This window comes from Mus caroli, unplaced genomic scaffold (assembly GCF_978045245.1).
Source record: "Mus caroli unplaced genomic scaffold, Mus_caroli_1 scaffold_14, whole genome shotgun sequence".
Taxonomy (NCBI): Eukaryota; Metazoa; Chordata; class Mammalia; order Rodentia; family Muridae; genus Mus; species Mus caroli.
Window position 1 is genome coordinate 96,890,379 of NW_028227269.1, and position 18,674 is coordinate 96,909,052.

Consider the following 18,674-nt stretch of genomic DNA (forward strand, 5'->3'; position numbering starts at 1 on the left):
ATCTAAAGGATGCTCATTAACTATTATAGTATACAAATCTTACATTTCACAAAACCTTATGTGTAAGGAAATTTTCAGCTAATTGTGTAGATTTACTTCATCATGGTTTATGCTCTCCTGATGTTGGAAAGATTAGTCTTCCTTTTAAGAAAGTAAACGAAATTCTAATAGGACATAAAGCACTTGAAAGATAATAGCAAACATGGAATATAAGTTCAGTTTTCACAACTGCTAATCGCCATTCAATCTAAAAGCACAATCTAAAAGCCCCAATGAAGTCTCCATAGATCCCTTACCAAAAAGTCACAGGAATGTATGCTACCCAAACCTCTGAGTAATGTAAGATGCCTACTGAGAATCATTTTCTTTATGATACAACCCAGGCTACAGTCTGTTTTGATAGAATCTACATTTACAACAATTATAAAAAGCAGGTAAATAAATTCTTCTGAAAGTTAAAATGATTTTAAAATCTAACTTAAACACAAAATATTTAACAATTACAAATTAACCACACCACTTTTAAAATATGTCTAAGTCATAACAGCTTCTATATAGAACTATAAAAAAAGTCTTGTCTTGTTAGAGAATAATGTGGAAAGTGATTAGCCAGTAGTATAACAAAGATCACTGTTTTGATCTTTAATTTTGTATTGTCTCATTTTCAATAAAAATATAATTATAAAAGAAAAACTTTAAAGTAACTGAAAGTTAAAATATATACAGCTCTCCTTAGTGAAACTCAATTTTTCAAGGCGTCCTCCATATTCCCTACCTAAATAACTTACCTGGAAAAGTAGTTACAGACAAAACTTTCTGTAACAATCAGGTAATAGTCAGTGAATGAGAATTTCTTTGGCTTTTGGAATAATTTGACTGAGAAAGTTCTGGGTAACAATGAAATCAACAACTTTGTTGTTTTATTTTTGTTAGCTATGTTGTCCTCCCATCTCACTTATACTTCAACATATCTGAATAAACAAGTACTTTTTATCAGTTGTTTTTCAATTTTATATTATAAATTTATAATGATTTCATTTTTTAAACATTTTTTAAAAATTTTTATTACATGTGAACTGACATGTATTTCTGTGTGAGGGTGTCAGATCCCCTGGAACTGGAGTTAAAGAAAGTAGTGAGCTGCAATCTGGGTACTGAGAATTGAACCTAGGTCCTCTAGAAGAGATCAGAGCTCTCCACTCTAGAGTCATCTCTCCAGACTCTTATAATGACTTCTTATAGCAAGCATTTTAAAATCAAAATTGACACAAAGGAGGAAAGTTATCAAATACCTGTCCATCCAAGTCAAATGCTAAACAAGCTATACCATGTGTATGGACATCCTTCAGAACCGACACGGTCTGGACAGTGTAAGAATCCCAAATGCAGATGTAAGGCTCTTTCCCAACTTGTCCTGTTGCTACCAACACTCGCTCAGGATGCAGTGCAAGACTAAAAAATAAAGAATAAATAAGTAAGTAGTAAGACTTGAAAATGATTATAAACTTTTATAGCACCTGCTATAGATATTTGTACTTACAAATATCAACATTAGACTTATCTTAAATAATTTGTATTTAGAAGGAATTTCTATAAAATTATTGCTAAGAATTAATAATAATATACTAAAAGGTTAATGACAAACTAATTATAGACTTCATAAACTCCATGTGATATAGTGTGCATAAACTTCTCAAGAAAAAGAGATCTCACAAAAGATCAACAGAACTACAGCAACAAATTTTTAGCAACTTATCACATGCTATTTTTCCACTTGGTATTTACATTGCAAGCCTTCTTTTCTATCATACCATTCCTTTTATTAACTAATACTGGACTAAATCTAAAGGCTAGCAAGATGGCTCTATGGTTAAGCACGTTCCATTAGAACACGAAGCCTGGAGATCATACTCCTGGAACCCATTAGATACCAGGTAGACACCGCAGACCACCTGTAATTCAAACCTTGGAGGGCAGAGGACCCTCAAAGCAAGCTGGTTAACAAGAATAGGCATATCAAAGAGTTCTGCATATGACCAAGAGACCTTGCCTCCCTGAATAAGGCACTAGGGTGGTCAAGGATAAGTCCCAATACCAATCTTGGGCTTCCACGTGCATTCATACCCATAGACACATATCTCACACAAGTACCCTCAAACATGCATACACAAACACACATATACAATATATGCACATAGATGAAAATGAAACAATTAACTAAATCTTAATGTCTAAGGTAGTATTTGGTAGCAGTTATACTGCAACAGTAATTAATTACAAAACTCACTAAAATACAGCAATGTCATATGAAATTTGCAGAAAGTGGTCAATGGGGCTCTAAAAGTAAGACCAAAATCTAACATTTAGTAACACATACATCCACAAAAGGCAGGAAACAAAGATGAAATTCTACTTGATAAAAGTGTCTACAAGAGAGCTTAAAATATCAGATTTGCCTTTAAATAAAAAAGGAAGACTGCATTTCTGTACACTAGCAGAGAATACCTAAAAAAAAAAAATCCAAATTATAGTAGCATCAAAAAGAGCAAATACAATAATGCACTCTAACTACAAGTCATTTAAACAGTCTAAACAGAGGTTAGAATACATCAATTCTAGGCCTGAAAGAATGAAATATTCTCAAGATAGTAATGCTCTCAAGTGGTAATCCATATCAAAGGACCAGGCATAATTAAATAAAAATAATATAGAAAATTGGATCGTGCACATATTATTTGTGAGGCTGTAAAATAATACAGTCAGTTTAAAAACAGTTTAGAGTTACTATAGGATGCAACAATTCTATTTCTAGATACATTCCAAAAAGGAGTAAAAACATATGTCCACACAAGATCTCTACACAAACGTTCATGCCAAAATTATTCATAACAGTAAAAAGTGACAGCTCAAATGTTCATAAACTGAAAGGAGAAAAAAGAAAGTGCATGTTGCAACAGAGATGAACTCTGAAATGTAACACAACACGGAAGAAAACATATACATAGGGCCACATACTCTGAGGAGTCATTTACATGAAATGTCTGGAATAAGCAACTCTCATGGGACTGGCTTTTCTTGGGGAAACATAACACACAAATATGTATTCACCCCCCAAAAGGAAACCCACAACAGACCAAAGTAAAGATCATGCCAATGTCCAACCTGGTGAACCAAAGTTTTATTGGGGTCACTAACAGTAGTGATAAGTCATACGGAACAAGGATGCCTCAAAAGCAGCTGTACCACTGAAAAGCCCACCAGTGACAACTCACAAAGGCTAAAACCTTGGAGCTTTCTACACTACTGGCAGCAGCTGAGAATCTCCCTTCAGCTTAGTTAGACCCCTCTGTGGATCTTTTACTCCTTTTTATGCTCTGACAAAGGGCCTTCAAGAATCTTCTAAGTTTCTGTTCTCCCAGACATATGATCATTTGGTCCCTTCCCAAGTCTCATGAGCCTTCCCTTCCCTTGGAGAAGGAATTTTCAATTCTGAAGAAAATGCTATACAGTGAAGAGCCATGCCATGACTAGAGACAACATTTAACAGCACTCCTCTCCATCACCATCAATAGGTTCTCCAAAAAAGCCTAGGACTTCTCCTGTCATGGATTTTGGCCATGTCTACAGTATGAACTCCCTACTATAAAGCAGGCCTTAAAGCCAATCAAGAGAGTGGTTAGTTACCTCCATACATAGGATATGATTTGAATAAGAACAGTCCCCATGGACTCATAGATTTAAATGTTTGGTCACCAGGAAATGTCAGAGTTAGTGGAAGAACTAGGAGGTATAGACTTGTTGGAGTAGGTGTGGCCTTTATTAAAGGAAGTGTGTCATTGGAGAGGAGTTTGAGGTTTCAGAAGCCCAAGCCAGGCTCGGAGGCTCTTGCCCTTCCTGCAGCATGTGGATCCAGATGTAGAACTCTCAGCTGTTTCTCTAGGACGATGTCTATGTGCCATCACACTCTCCAGCATAATGACAATGGACTAAATCTTTGAAACTGTAAGCAAGCCCCAACTAAATGCTTTCCTTTATAAGAGTTGCTGTGGTGGGGTTGGGAATTTAGCTCAATGGTAGAGCGCTCGCCTAGCAAGCACAAGGCCTTGGGTCCTCAGCTCTGGGGAAAAAAAAGAGAGAGAGAGAGAGAGAGTTACTGTGGTCATGGTGACTCTTCACAGTAATAAAACACTAACTAACACACATAGTTTCACCACTATTGCACCAGTGAACACATCTTGTCTGGAAGGTCAGTGCTGTAGTAAACAGGGTCTAGCACTATGTAACAATGTAAAAGAGCTCCCCTTTTGCCACATCTATACCAGCATTTGTTACCAATTGTTTTTCTTTTTCTTCTGTTTATTTAATCTTTGTCATTCTGGAATAAGATGAAATCTTAAAGTAATTTTTAAAAACTCATTCTATTTTTTTAATTATAATGTAAATAAATCATTTTCCTCCCTTTCCTTCCCTTCAATCAACTCCTCCTATGCACCTCCTTGTGTGACAGAATATTTGATCACACTGTGAACCCCAAGATTGTGTTATTTACTGGGGAAAAAAACTGTTTCTAGTTGTAGCACACACCTTTAATCCTAAACAATGAAGGTGAAGTTAGTTTGTAGAAGGAAGCAACCATGTTTGTAAGTGATGCCTAATTGAGTGGCAGACAAAGTGATGAGTCAGAGAAAGATTTGACAGAATAGAATATGCCCAACTTTCACAAGAAGAGAGAAGAATATAATGGGCCAGAGAATGTGAAGGAACGAGATGATTAGAACAGATTGCCAGAGTTAGTTTGAAGCCAAGCAGAGCAAAAGGTCAAAGGCCAAAAAAGAAGCCAGACTGAACCAGAGTGAAGAGGAGTTTTGATCCAGAACAGCTGAGTTGACCAGCCAGCCAGGTTTCAGAAAGAACTAGAAGGATGAGCTTACTCAACAGTATGCCTCAGAGGCTGAACACATTCTAGACCTAGATTAGACTGTAAGGAGGCTAGAATTTTCCAGGACTAGGCTTAGGTTAATAAATTAAGGCAGTAAGTCTTGGAGATGACAATTGCTTCAGGAGAATAAAAGATACCTTTCTACCATTGTTCTCTCTCAAATTCATGGCCTTTTTCTTTGTTATTAAATATATATTTCTCAATACATAAATACAACTTCTCAGTCTGTGTAATTTTACCTATATGTATGTGATCTCAGGGCTAGTCAATTGGAAGGCTCTTCCGTGAAGAAAACTATTTCTCCCTCTCTCAGCATTCCCCAGTCTCTACAGCTCTTTGTCTAGGATTTGTCCCTATAGGGTTTCCCCCCTTCCATTTAGCACACCCATTGATGTCATCCTTGTTCTGGTTTTGTTTAGACAGCCATGTTGATAAAACTTCATAGGTACAGCTTCTCTGAAAAAGAAGCCCCCTTTTGATTTCTTGCTCAGAGCTGCCCAAGAGACTCCCAAAACATTACAGCATATTGTTGCCTTTTGTTGCCTCCTACAAGTGGAAGGTTAGTCCCTATTGCTAAAGGCACTATTGTACTTTGGAAAAAACCCAGAGGTCCTGAGCTAGATCTGATCTGAAAGTCTCCTTTCTGAAGACTAGTTTTCATGGTACCAGAAGCCATCATGCAAGTTTCCAAGACAGGGAAGCAACCAACAGTCCTACCCAGCTATGTACCATAATGATCAGCATGGCAATAGAGAAATACATTTGTTGACAGTAACTAACAGCTTCTTAAACATAAGGTCTGATCAACAAGAGGGAAGACATGCATAATACTAGAAACTTTATGTACACTGCACTGGTGGCTAAGGATGTTGAATACTTTTAAGTGTTTACTAGCCATTTGCAAGGGGGTTTTTTGTTTGTTTGTTTGTTTGTTTTGTTTGTTTGTTTGTTTGGTTGGTTGGTTGGTTTTGGTTTTTGGGTGTTTTGAGACAGGGTTTCTCTGTGTAGCCCTGGCTGTCCTGGAACTCACTCTGTAGACCAGGCTGGCCTCGAACTCAGAAATCCGCCTGCCTCTGCCTCTGCCTCCCAAGTGCTGGGATTAAAGGCATGCGCCACCACACCCGGCATTATTGTTTTGTTTTTTAAGTTCTGTTCCATTCCACACCCCATTTTAAAAACTGGGTTGTTTTCTTGGTGACTAGTTTTGTTGATGTTGTTGCTTAGTTAGTTGTACATTCTAGATACTAACTCCTATCATATGCATAGCTGGCAATTTATCCATTTGAAGTTGTACTATATGAAGATTAGTGGTAAGGACCTAGTTTCATTTTTCTGAATGTTGAGGTCCACGTTTCCCAGTACCACTTGCTGAAGATGTTGTCTTTCCTCTGATATGTAGTTCTGACATCTCTGTCAAAAGATCCAGTAGCCATAGTTATGTTAACCTATATGTGCCCATGCTGTGGCATCCCTTCCCCCTGAGGGACCAGCCACACACGATGGTATAGTAGAGTTTATTCAGGGTATAGGGAGGGGAGTTAAGAGGGTAGTAAAGGCAGAGGGAGGGGGCAGGGATGAGAGGACAGAGTAGGAGCAGGAAGGCAAGAGCAAGAGAGAAAGGAGGGGCAATCAGTCCCTTTTATAGTGAGTCAGGCAGACCTGGCTATTGCCAGGTAACTGTGGGGCGGAGCTTAGACAAAATGCTAACACTCTCTTTTAGAGTTTCCTCAATATAGCCTGGATGATTTTTTTAAAGAAAACTTTTTTTTTTCATTTATTTTTTACTGGGAGCTGGTCTTTCCCCAGGGGGTAGGGGTTCAGACGCCCTGTGAGTACATGTGGTAAATAACCACACTAGGACCAGCTATCAAGAGGCAGATCAACTTTACTTAGAGTGATTCAAGGCTTATAAGTTTTGGAGAACTGAGAGTCAGAACATCCAGAATGGGCAAAGGTCATTGGCTTGGGGCTTCAGGTACCTGAAATGCCTCATTAGCACGGCGAAGCATCTCGGGTGCTGGCTGAACAGGTTCTTATTAGGAGAAAGGAAATCGATCCTGTAATCTAATTGAGGCTACGTGACAATCCTCAGGTAGAAGAATAGGTAGGGGCTTAGAATTCCCCAGACAAGGTCAGAAAAGAAGTCCTGCTAATGAAAGAAGTCTCCCATATTGTGTTGAGCCCTGAGGCTATCCAGTCATGGTGGACTTCAACCTTAATTAGTAGAGTTTTCCAACAGGGAGTAGGGCATGCAATAGACTGTATGTGGAGATGAGACAGAGGACAACTTTGTGGAGTCTGTTCTCTACTTCTACTTTTGCTTGGCCTCTAGGGACCAAACTCAGGTCATCAGGCTCCTGACAAGCCATCTCATTGGCCCCAGGGTAGTCTTTTAGAACAACATAAATCTGACCTTACAATCCACTTGGCTAAAACTCTCCAACAGCTTCCCATTCATCTAGAATAAAATCCTACTTGGATGGGGTCCCTCAGGATGTTCTCAAGTCTCAATAATTTACCCTCTTGTCCACTTCAGCCACATATCCCTTTCTGTCCCATAAAAAGGTCAAGATAATTGTGCTTTTTACGTTTTTATCTAGAATGATCTCCAAAAATCTTTGCCTCACTCATCCTTTAGGACAAACATATCTTGCATTGACAAGCTCTAACTACTCACAGTCATTTCAATATGTTCTATATATTATCTTAATACATTTACAGTAATGATCAACTATCTAAAATCACTTTTGTGTATGTATAATCTCTTTCCATTAAAATCCATATGCCAACCAATAGGGCAGAGAGATTTTTCGCACGTGCGTGCACGCACCCACACCTTTTTTGTTTGTTTGTTTGTTTTGTTTTTCTTGAGACAGGGTTTCTCTGCATAGCCCTTGCTGTCCTGGAACTCACTCTGTAGACCAGGCTGGCCACAAATTCAGAAATCCACCTGCCTCTGCCTCCCAAGAGCTGAGATTAAAGGCATGAAGCAATGATTAGTCCTTGTAGTTATTAAATCAACTATTTGTTAACTGAATTCCCACTAAAGTTAAAAAGAAATTTTGAATAAATTAATCTTCAACAAAGAAAAGCCCTAATGGAAATGCTGTCATCAAATCCTTTGTAGCAGCAAAAACTTAAAACACTACCTAAAAGTATAGGGATTTTTTTTCACATTATGAAAAGCTTCTGTTATAATATTAAGCAAAAACATACTCTATATGTTACATATAGTAGTACATCAACTGCTCAAGACTGCATATACCAAAAAAAAGCTCACAAGTGAATAATATCGGAATATAATAATAATACAACAATCTGCAATAAGGTTATATTTTAGATTGTAAGATTGTGGGTAGATATTTCTCTGTGGCCTTCAGCTTTCTATAATAAGTATTACTAATTTAAAATAGCAATAAAACTCTAAGAGAAAATCTAGAATATCTTTCATAATCCCTATTATGTTGATTCCAAACTTCTATACAGTCTTTTAAAAATATAGCTATCAAAACTACCTGTAAAGGCTTGTAAAGGCTTTGCTTCTCAATCCAAGTGCCAGATAAGATTTCTACTATGAGGTCTCATGTTTTATGCATTAAATACATTGTCCATTAGCTAATAATCAGCAAAGTCTCACTCAACCAAATGTGAACTCTGGTGTTAGTCATCACCTATGTTATAAGACTTACACTAGCCTTATTCTTTCCACTCTAGATTGGAATTATACCCTAGTCCTTGATGAACCATACTGCCTATAGATGATAACCACTGAAGTGGTTAGACCTGGTTAATAGTTAAGGTAAACACTATGAGAAGCATACTTAATAAAAACTACCTGTGCTGTTATCATCCCCAACCATGCAGTGAAATGAGTATGAAACAAAACCTTCCACACTAGGTGCAGTATCTAGTATTGTTGATCCTGATAAAGAATTGCCAAGGACACAAAGAAATAGATTCAATATAATGGGAAGGAGAGGGAACGAGTGCCTTCTGTAGTTGGAAGTGAGGATGGTACACAATTTCCAGGCAACTTTTCCCTCTCTCCTCTCTCCTTGCCTGTTCTCCTTCTTGCTCATTATCCCCTTCCTTCTGCTGGTCTTCTTCCTCTCCACTCTACCTGCTTCTTGCCTGTCCTAAAGTAAGCAGTTTCCTCTGCCACTTACACTGCACCATGATATTCTCCCTTGCCTCAGGCCCAAAGCAAAAAAAAAAAAAAAAAAAAAAAAAATCTGTATTTCTCCTAAGTTTTTGGGTAATGTTCTTATTGCTAATCTGAAGACCATACTGTGAGTAGTAAGAATCTAGGGCTACTGGCCATATGACATTGTTTGGTTCGTTGTTTTAAATAAATATTTTGTTTGTTTGTTTTGTTTTGTTTTTCGAGACAGGGTTTCTCTGTGTAGCCCTGGCTGTCCTGGAACTCACTCTGTAGACCAGGCTGGCCTTGAACTCAGAAATCCACCTGCCTCTGCCTCCCAAGTGCTGGGATTAAAGGTGTGCACCACCAGGCCCAGCTTAAATAAATCTTGAAGGGTGCTAGTTTTTGTATTAATAATAGCCCATCTTGACTTCCTCCTGGACCTCCTTCCCCTTATCATTTGACCATAGTGGTCTCCAGGGTAGGTCTTATAGTTGTAATGGAGTAACTACAAGACAGCTAACATCTTGACTAGTGGGAAGCAGGCTTGGTCAAATCTGATGTGCTCATAACCTCACTTTCCCTTCTGCTCCTCTGGCCACATTTTTGTTACTTCATTCTTCATCTCCCCTGCATTTGAATAGTGCAACACAACAGAAACCCATTTTCATATCCATTCTCTGTCTATATCTGCTCCCTTGATGACTTCATTGAGATTCATGGCTTTACTGCTTACTTGCTGGTAACACCCGTTTATACTAGCCATACCAGACTGCTTCCTTGAGTTACAGACACACATGTCGAGCTGTCTAATTTATAACCCTACTTACTTGTCTATGAGGTTTCTCCACTGAACTCTTCTAACACAGGGCTTCCGATTTCTCCATTCCTCCTCAAACACCAAATGTTTCTCACAATCTTTCCCAAAATAGCTGCTAACTCTAATTCTCCAAGTGTTCTCACCAAAATTTCTATAATCATTATTGTCTTCCTTTTCTCTTATAATTTGCATATGATTCATTAGTCAACCATGCTGCTCCCATCTTTAAAATAAACCCAGAATTTTGCCTTTCTCACTGCTTTCCCTGTTGCTCCTCCCAGTATATCATGACTGGTCCAAGCCAGCAACACTCCTGGAATGAAACACAACAGTCCCCCAAGTGCTGTCCCTGCTTCCTTACTGCCTCTCTTCTCCAGGATATTCTGAATATAGACATCACTGTGAGCTTGTTATTCGCTAAGCTAATAACTTCATTAAATAGTTGTCTTAGTCAGTGTTCTATTGCTGTGAAGAGACATAGCCATGGTAATTGGAGTTTGTTTACAGTTTCAGATAGTTTAGTCCATTCTCAGCAGGGCAAGAAGCATGGCAGCACACAGGAAGACATGATGCTGGAGAAGTAGCTAAGAGTTCTACAACTACACCCAAAGGCAACAGGAAGAAACAGACACTGGGCCTGGCTTGAGTTTTGAAACCTCAAAGCTCACCTCCAGTGACACACTTCCTTCAACAAGGTCATGCCTACTCCTACAAGACCACACCTCCTATTCCTTCACAAGCCGTACCGCTCTGCTCAGTGATGACTAAGCATTCAAATCAATGAGCCTATGGGGGGCTGTGCTTATTCAAACAATCACAACTGCTAAAACAACTTCCAGTCTTAGAGAGCAGGTGAAAACTTCCAGCAAGGTCCTACATAATCAGCTCATCATATCTTTACCTCACTGCACCCATGTTCAGAATACTCCAGCCACAACAATTCTCTTACTCTTCCTCGAATCCATTAGGACTTCTACTTCAGAGCTTCCACAGGGAAGAGTCCCTCTGCATAGTCCATCCTTTACTCAGACTCCTACACAGTGTAGTTCCCGACCTCTCAGTCTCTAGAGTACCATCATAACAGTGAGGCCTCCTTTCTGCCCTATCAGAGCACCTACCTAAAATGGTATAGGCCTGCTTCTTTCTCCTTAGCTACACACACACCCCCCAAATAAAATACTACTAGCCATAAAGAGGATGTGATAGTTTGAACAAAAATGGCCCCTGCAGGTTCATAAGGGTTGGTACTACCAAGAGGTGTGGCCTTGTTGGAGGAAGTGGGTCACTAGGGAGTGGGCTTTGAAGTCTCAGAAGCTCAAATTAGGCCTAGTGGCTGACAGTCCTTTTCACATTGCCTGCAGACCCAGATGTAGAACTCTCAGCTTCCTCTCCAGCCCCATGTCTGCCTACGTGCGGCCATGCTTTTTGCCATAACCATAATGGACTAAACCTTTGAACTATAAGCCAGCCCCAATTAAATGTCTTCCTTTATAAAAGGTAGCGAGATCATGGTGTCTCTTCACTGAAATAAAACCCTAAGACAGAATACAAAATTCTATCATTTTGATAACAATGGATGGAACTTGAGATCAACTGCTAAGTGGAATAAAACAACTACAGATCGTACTTATATGGCGTTGACTCTTTTTTTCATACCATTTTGCGAGTAGTCTGGTTGTTACAGGAGAAGGATGGAAAAAGGATGAGCTGTAAGTTATGGTTAGGACTAAGAAATCTGACATGTTACTGCACAGTAGGGTGGCTACAGTTAATGAAAATGAACTCTGTATTTCTTAAAACTAAAGTTTTTTTTTTCCTATGTTTTCACCAAAAAGAAATGATAAAGGTTTAAGGCCAGAAACATTTTTACATAGACTTAAACATTAATCAATATATACACATATCAAAATTTGTACACTTTTTAGTTTTATGTATCAAGTTTCAAATTTTTGGAGAATTATTTTAAAAGGTGGGCATGCATTGGACACACAAACTTTATATGCCCCAGTACAGGGGAACGCCAGGGCCAAAAAAAAAAAAAAAAAAAAATGGGAATGGGTGGGTAGGGAAATGGGGGAGAGGGGGGAGGGTATGGGGGACTTTTGGGATAGCATTGGAAATGTAATTGAGGAAAATACGTAATAAAATATATTAAAAAAAGAAAAAGAAATAAATAAAAAGGTGGGCATGAACAAATGTGTCAAGTGGTGACAAAAAAAAAATTAAAAAGATGTGAGCTGACACCTCGTCACTGGATTTGGCAATGTGTAAGTCATTAGTGACCCTGAGAAAAATGGCTACAGCAAAACAGAACCAAAGGTAAATAAATGTTGGAGGGGTTGGTGAAAGCAGTAAAACAGCCTTCAGATATTCTGTTATAACACAGAGTACGACACAGGAGAGGACTGTTTCCCAGAATACTGAAGCTGAGTCTTTAAGGAAAAAAGGGAGAAATAAGACTTTTGAAGGAATAAATGGAATTAATTTTAAAACATTTCAAGTTCTAGATCTATAAAATGTGACAACTGAGTCAACTAGAGGCTAATATGAAAACATACCAAATTAATTATATCCCACCCATGACCTTTCCCAGTATACATGATTTGAGAACTTTTGATAATATCCACTACTTTGCAAACTAAATGTTGGTAAGCAATAAATAACAAGAAAAACATAATTTAAACACTACCAGATCCTTTGGAGAAACCAGCTAGCAAAAGTTTCAAAATACAAACCAGATCATTGATAAGCCTCTTACCTAAATATAGAACTTGCAACATAGTATAACAGTCTAAAAACTGTTGCAAACACCTACTAGAGAAATTGAAACAACGGAACTTGAAACAGACAGACACACACACACACACACACACACACACACAGGGGAGAGCACAAAAGGAAAACATCCTGTATTATTTTGACATTGAAGTTCACATCTAAGTATAAACAAGTTATTGGAATAACTAGCAGTAAAAGAATAATGCCTAGAGAAGTGAAGTACACACAGACATGGGCAAAAGAAGGCAGACAAATATAAGGCTGCAGTAAAATGCCATATCATACAGAACCACCTTGAACCATCCTCGGTGACAGTAAGAGTACAGAAGCATCAAACAAACAACAGACTATTCAACCTTTAAAACCAACATAGCACTTACAGTTTTAAAACCAAATGATAACTGCCAGTTCACTTCAGAACAGTCTCAGCCGAAAGTTAGATTTCACCAACGAATCACAAGGAAATCTTAAGTAGATATAGAAATAAAACTCATGAAAATATTTTCATTAAGGCTAATTAAATCATAGCATGGTTTTCTAACCATCTGTTACACGCATGAATGCTGTATCTTCTGCTGTGAAATAATGAGAAATTACTGGAGTGGTTTCTATGCTTACAGATTAAACACTGAATTAAAAAAAACAGGTTTTAATATTTGACTATTCTATTTCACAAGAAAAATTTGTCATTATTATCTGAAACACAATTTCCAAAGTACTTTCATTTCTCAACTATATTCTTAGTATTGCATTAAATTTGTGCCACGATCTTTAATACACTGCATGGTTTCAATTTTACTGCCCACGACAACTTTTCAGATCTTTTTAAATTGCCATAAATTATATAATAATATATCGTTTGCATCAAATCACAGACATGTAGAGTATGTTTGCAATTTGAAGTGTTTTGAGATGCATGTATGGTTGCACAACTTTTGCACAAGGCAAAAGTACAACCTTCCTTACAGTTTACTCAAAAAAAAAAATATATATATATATAAACCACAGGCAGCGTAGCTCAGTGAGCCAGCGCTTAACCATTTGTGAGGCCTATGAGTTCAATCTGCAATATGACAAAAAAAAAAAAGTCAAACAGTGTGCTATATAACACAGCCTCTAACTACTGCTAGGAGAATGTAGGAGAATGAAGGCATAGCTTCATCTTCCCCTCAAATAAACCCCATCAAGTTTTGGAAAACTTCCATACAAACAGGGTCTTGCACTCACAATCACACCCTCCATATCCTTCACACCCTCACCACTTACTTAATTTAACCTGGTAATATCTGGTGGGAGGCTGCTACTCAAAAGCTATTCATGTAGTTTTGTAAAGATAGAGGCCCAATCCATACAGGACAGACATGGCAGGACAGAGGGAAAAGAAAAGAAAATGAGATAACTCTCTTCTTGGGGTGAATAAGGTGGGAAAGTACTATTAACTTTTGTTCAAATTAGTAATTTTGGACTTTCACTAGGTCTCATGCCTTGACTACCACCACAATAGAAAATTCCTAAATTGAGAAAAATAAAACTGCTCGTCAGATTCCTTTCCAAAAAACTGGAATCTGGAAAACCTTCACTGCAGTGTCTAATGAACAAGAGAATGATAATAAGCCCCCACCAAGCCTTCCCTTCTCTGCAATCTTATATTCTGTTAACTTTTACTTTGTTCCATCCCGCTGACCTTCCGAATGCCTGGGGTCCCCTTCCCCCTTATATATGTACAGAGAGCAAAAATAACAATCTCGTAGAGTTTCAGCACCAGAGCGTCTTGCTTACGCTGCATCAAACCACTATACTGATTTTTGATGTGCCTAATTCGAAACATCCACGAAGAAACAAATACGCCTGTTCACAGAATCCGGGTCAAGAACACAGAAGCAACAACAAAACACACTTGGAAAATTTTCTGTAATACATTCGCTTTGTTGGAAGACAGAAATGTGCTTGAGGCAATAATCAATTCAAACGCTCCCAACTACATTAGAGTTCGACTGAAATGTGGAAAATTACCCTTTATATGTACAGCTTACCAAACATCTCGGCCAACGTTAAGATTCAGATCAATAGAGAGCAAGATACTGTCACCCTGAGATTGAAATTACTAATAAGAAAGTAAACTTAAGGTTACTTTGATGAAGATAAACAGAATCGGAAATCGGTGTGGGGTTATTTCTCATAAAAGACATACCCTCCAAGTGCCTTCCAGCGTGCGAATTTTAACCTCCAAGTGAACTGCCTTCAGAGTAACACCTGAGTTTCTCTGCTATCTGCTGATAATTGCCGATAGTGAAATCTGAACTAATAACTACGGCCAAGGGTTGAGTACTGCAGAGCTTGGGTTAGTCTTCTGTTAAGTATTTCCTTTCCCTAGCGAAATAAGATTTCCTTTTTAACAAGAAACCAATCACGGAGTCTAAACTCCTGATGTTGATGGAACGGAAAAGGTCACAAATCCATTCCAGCGAAGGCCTGCGGAGCATCCGTAGGCTCGCTCCCCTAGACTAGGGCGCTGCGGAAAGCGGAGTGGTAAGTGGGTGGGCTCCGAACCAGATAGATGCACATCGCTGTCCTGGGTCCGATGCTCCTTTGCGTGAACGGTCGCGACTTCCAGAAGGACAGGCATCTGCAAACTCCGAGGGCGCTCGGCAGGGGTGACAGCGGTCCCCCTCCCACCCCACCCCTCTGCCACCCGAGCCCGTACCTGATGATGTCGTCGCTGTGGCCGCGGTAGAACTTCTGCCGATGCTCCCGCGGGCTATACACCACGCCGACCCCCGCCACGAAGTACACGATCTCCTTGGCCGCCGTGTAGTAGAGGTTGTTGCGGCACTGGTGGCCCCGATAGCCGTACACCCACTCGAGCCGCAGGTGGCAGCTCGGGGCGCTCCGAGCCGCCATGTCGGTGCGCCCACCCGTCGCTGCGGCTCGGGCCCGCGGTCGCCGCCGGGGCTGGGTGACGAAAGCTCTCCCGCTGGCGGCCCGGACGCTCCTCTAAGCCGAGCCCGGCAGGTGCATCTCGCTTGCGTGGCCGCCGCCGCCGCCGCCGCCGCCGCCGCCGCCGCTTCAGCCCACGGGCGGGAGGAAAAGCCTCGCCTCACCGAACATGCTGAGGGCCGCGAGCGCCGCAGGCTGTCCGGGAGCCTCGCGCGTCTGGGAGCTCGCCGTGTCCCCTCAGCCCAGTGCCTTAGGCTGGAAGACAACCAAGCGAAGAGGGGGGACGGGGACGCGCCTCCAGCCCGCTTCTTCTCCGCCCGCCCCGCGCACCGGACTCCCCGCCCGGGTCACCTGCGGCGCTCGGGTCTAGCCGCTACCTCGCCTCCACAGCCCCGGCGGAGCCGCGCCGCGCGCTCCCGAGCCCAGCTGAGTGGCGGGAGGGCGGAGCCGCGCGGCCCCGCCCCTCCCCGTGCGCTAGCCCCTCCTCCCAAGGGGCCCCTCCCCTCCCGGAGTAGAGCGGAATCAGAGAGCTCTCAGCTCACCACCAGGCTGTGGTTAAACACCGCCCCCACCACCACCCCCCCGCAGTCCTCCCTACCAAGATCTAAGCACGGGTTCCCACCCTCGCGAGACCTGGATTACCCCACCCAGATTTGGATTCCTGTTGCTGGGTTTGCTTGCTCAGGAATCTCTGGGGAATCCCGCTTGCCCTTAGACCTCAGCTATTTCGGATGCCTATGAATAACACCAGAATGTTCACTTCATTCTTTAATCGCCTCCTCCATACCTTACATATACGTGTGTGTTTGCTTATCATGGTGCTCTCTGGTCCAGAAATTTGGCAAGAAGAAAACCTAACCTCGCAAATGTACTTTTGACACATTAAATACACTGTCCTAATAAATAGTCCTGGATTTGTTACTACTGTCGCTCAACAGTCCTCAAACTCATAATCCTCCTGTTTTTGTCTCCTGAATGCTGAGATTACAAATGTGCATCACTGTCCCCACCAAAAACTCCGACACACAACTCCTCCCCCCCCCCCCCCCCCCCGCTGGCAGATCTTTCAGCTGCTGTTTTGGATAGCAGCAATTATCTCTTGATTAAAATGAAGAAGGGCATGTTTTGAAGTAATTGTGAAATCAGATGGTCTAAATAATTGTGATCAGGTAGACTACTCCTGGAAGAGATGTTGACTATGTAACATCTATGTATGCTTAGAAAAAATTAAATATTTGTTGCCGTACATCGTGAAATATTAATGACTAGCTACATATAATTTTTATGAGGCAGGGTGTAGAAGAATAAGAATTTCTCTCTGTACAGTTTTTTTTCAACACAATGTTTTACAGATCCCATGGTACATATTTAAGAACTTCAGATTAATAATAGATTTAAATAATTTATTTTCCCATTATCATATTTTCCATTGCAATTTTTAATGACCCAAGGGTAGAGTTTGAAGCAAAAACATTCTTAATTAAGCCATCCTCAGATGACAACTTAAGACCAAAAGAGATGACGGAGGCACAGCGGTGGCTGGAAAGTGAACCATTCATGAATACTAAAGAGGGGAAAGCGAATCTCACCAGTTCTCTATGCGGTCTGCTAGCAGGATCATGGCAGAGAAGTCAGTCAAGCCTTTACCCTGGACAAGGTGTTATCGCTTTCTGAAAGTCATGCAACCAGACCCCAGATATGGATCAACAAGTAAACATCTGGTGAACCATTTACGTAAAAGAACAGTAATCCTTTGGTAATCTGATGCCTCCTAGTCCAGTCTGAAGCTATATAGTTCAGATATGTGGGGTGTATTCTAAAATTCAAGCAAATGGAGTTATTTTCTGTGGTTTCCTGTTCATGTGTCAGCACCGAGATGTGTATCCTCCAGCCTATAACAGAAACGTAAGGTCAGCCATGGGCTGATGGCTTGGAATCACGTGAGTGCTTGCTGCCCAAGTATAAGAACCGAGCTTCGCATCTATCTCCAGGTCCCACATAGAAAGCTGACTGCTAAGGAGCAGAGATAGGTGTATCATGGGGGTTCACTGACCATAAAGCCCAGCTAAAACGACGGAGGCCCAGGTTCAGCAGAAGACTGGGCTAGCAAAATGGTTCAGTAGGTAAAAAGAGCTTGTCCCCATGTCTGACAACTGTAGTTTGACCCCTGAGAACCATGTATATTACAAAGAAGCAACCCACGCACGTTGTCCTCTGATTCCCACTTACACATGTGCCCCTGGTAGTCACAATAAATAAATAAATAAATAAATAAATAAATAAATAAATAAATAAATGTGATTTTAAATTTTTAGTAAGATGCATAGAGGAAGACAACACTAACCTCTGGCCTCTCTACCCATGCATGCAAAGGCATGTATGCATGCATGTGTACATACATAAACAGATATACACATATGAAGTAAAGCAAGTGAAACATACATTGCTGAAATTTGTGTTATTATAGCTATTGACTTCAGGCAGTTATAAATTATAATAATGTTTTAATTTCTACAACCATGCCTTTGGCCACTCTTTTTTGTGTACAGAACCTAACACAGATGTTCCTTATTTTTATCTCAATCATTAAATGTAAAACAAAATATTATGTACTTAAAATAGGACACCTGTTGTTTTTATCTGAAAACAATCATTTTCTGATACCTGTACTATATTATTGTATTAGTAAGAATTTATTTGGTTATATGTAATTGAAATTCATTCCCACTGCCTTAGATTAAAGAGAATTATAATGTCTCAAAAGGCCAAAAAGTACATCAATGGACTTGAAAGCTAAGATGCCAATAATTAGAATCAGAACCCGGCCATTAGACTTAACCCAGATTTACCTGGTGTTGGTTCAGTTGCCAGACAAGCAAAATAATTGCCAACAGCTCCATCTATAGACCAATCCCCCTTAGCTTGGAATCCCTGTGGAAATAGCTTTTTTTTTTTTTTTTTTGGCTGCCCCCTGGAAACTAGTAGACATCATCTTCATGGTCTCTAATTAGCTCACTTGAGTTGTGGATCCCCCTTAGAAGCCACAGAATAGTGGTGCC

General features: G+C 40.3%; 1 protein-coding gene across 5 annotated transcripts in view; it reads right to left on the reverse strand.

Moving 5' to 3' along the window:
• Positions 1–16,006, reverse strand: part of Eml5 (EMAP like 5) — a 114,606-nt gene extending 98,600 nt beyond the window's left edge. For all 5 annotated transcript variants that reach the window (XR_015045253.1, XM_085830612.1, XM_085830611.1 and 2 more), the window contains exons 1-2: positions 15,383–16,006; positions 1,293–1,452 (exon numbers count right to left, since the gene is read on the reverse strand). Coding sequence is in view for 4 of the 5 variants with exons in the window: in XM_085830612.1 (XP_085686738.1) it covers positions 1,293–1,452; positions 15,383–15,579 (357 nt within the window). In the remaining variant the exon portion in view is untranslated. The remainder of the gene's footprint in view (positions 1–1,292; positions 1,453–15,382) is intronic.
• Positions 16,007–18,674: the final 2,668 nt, after the last annotated feature.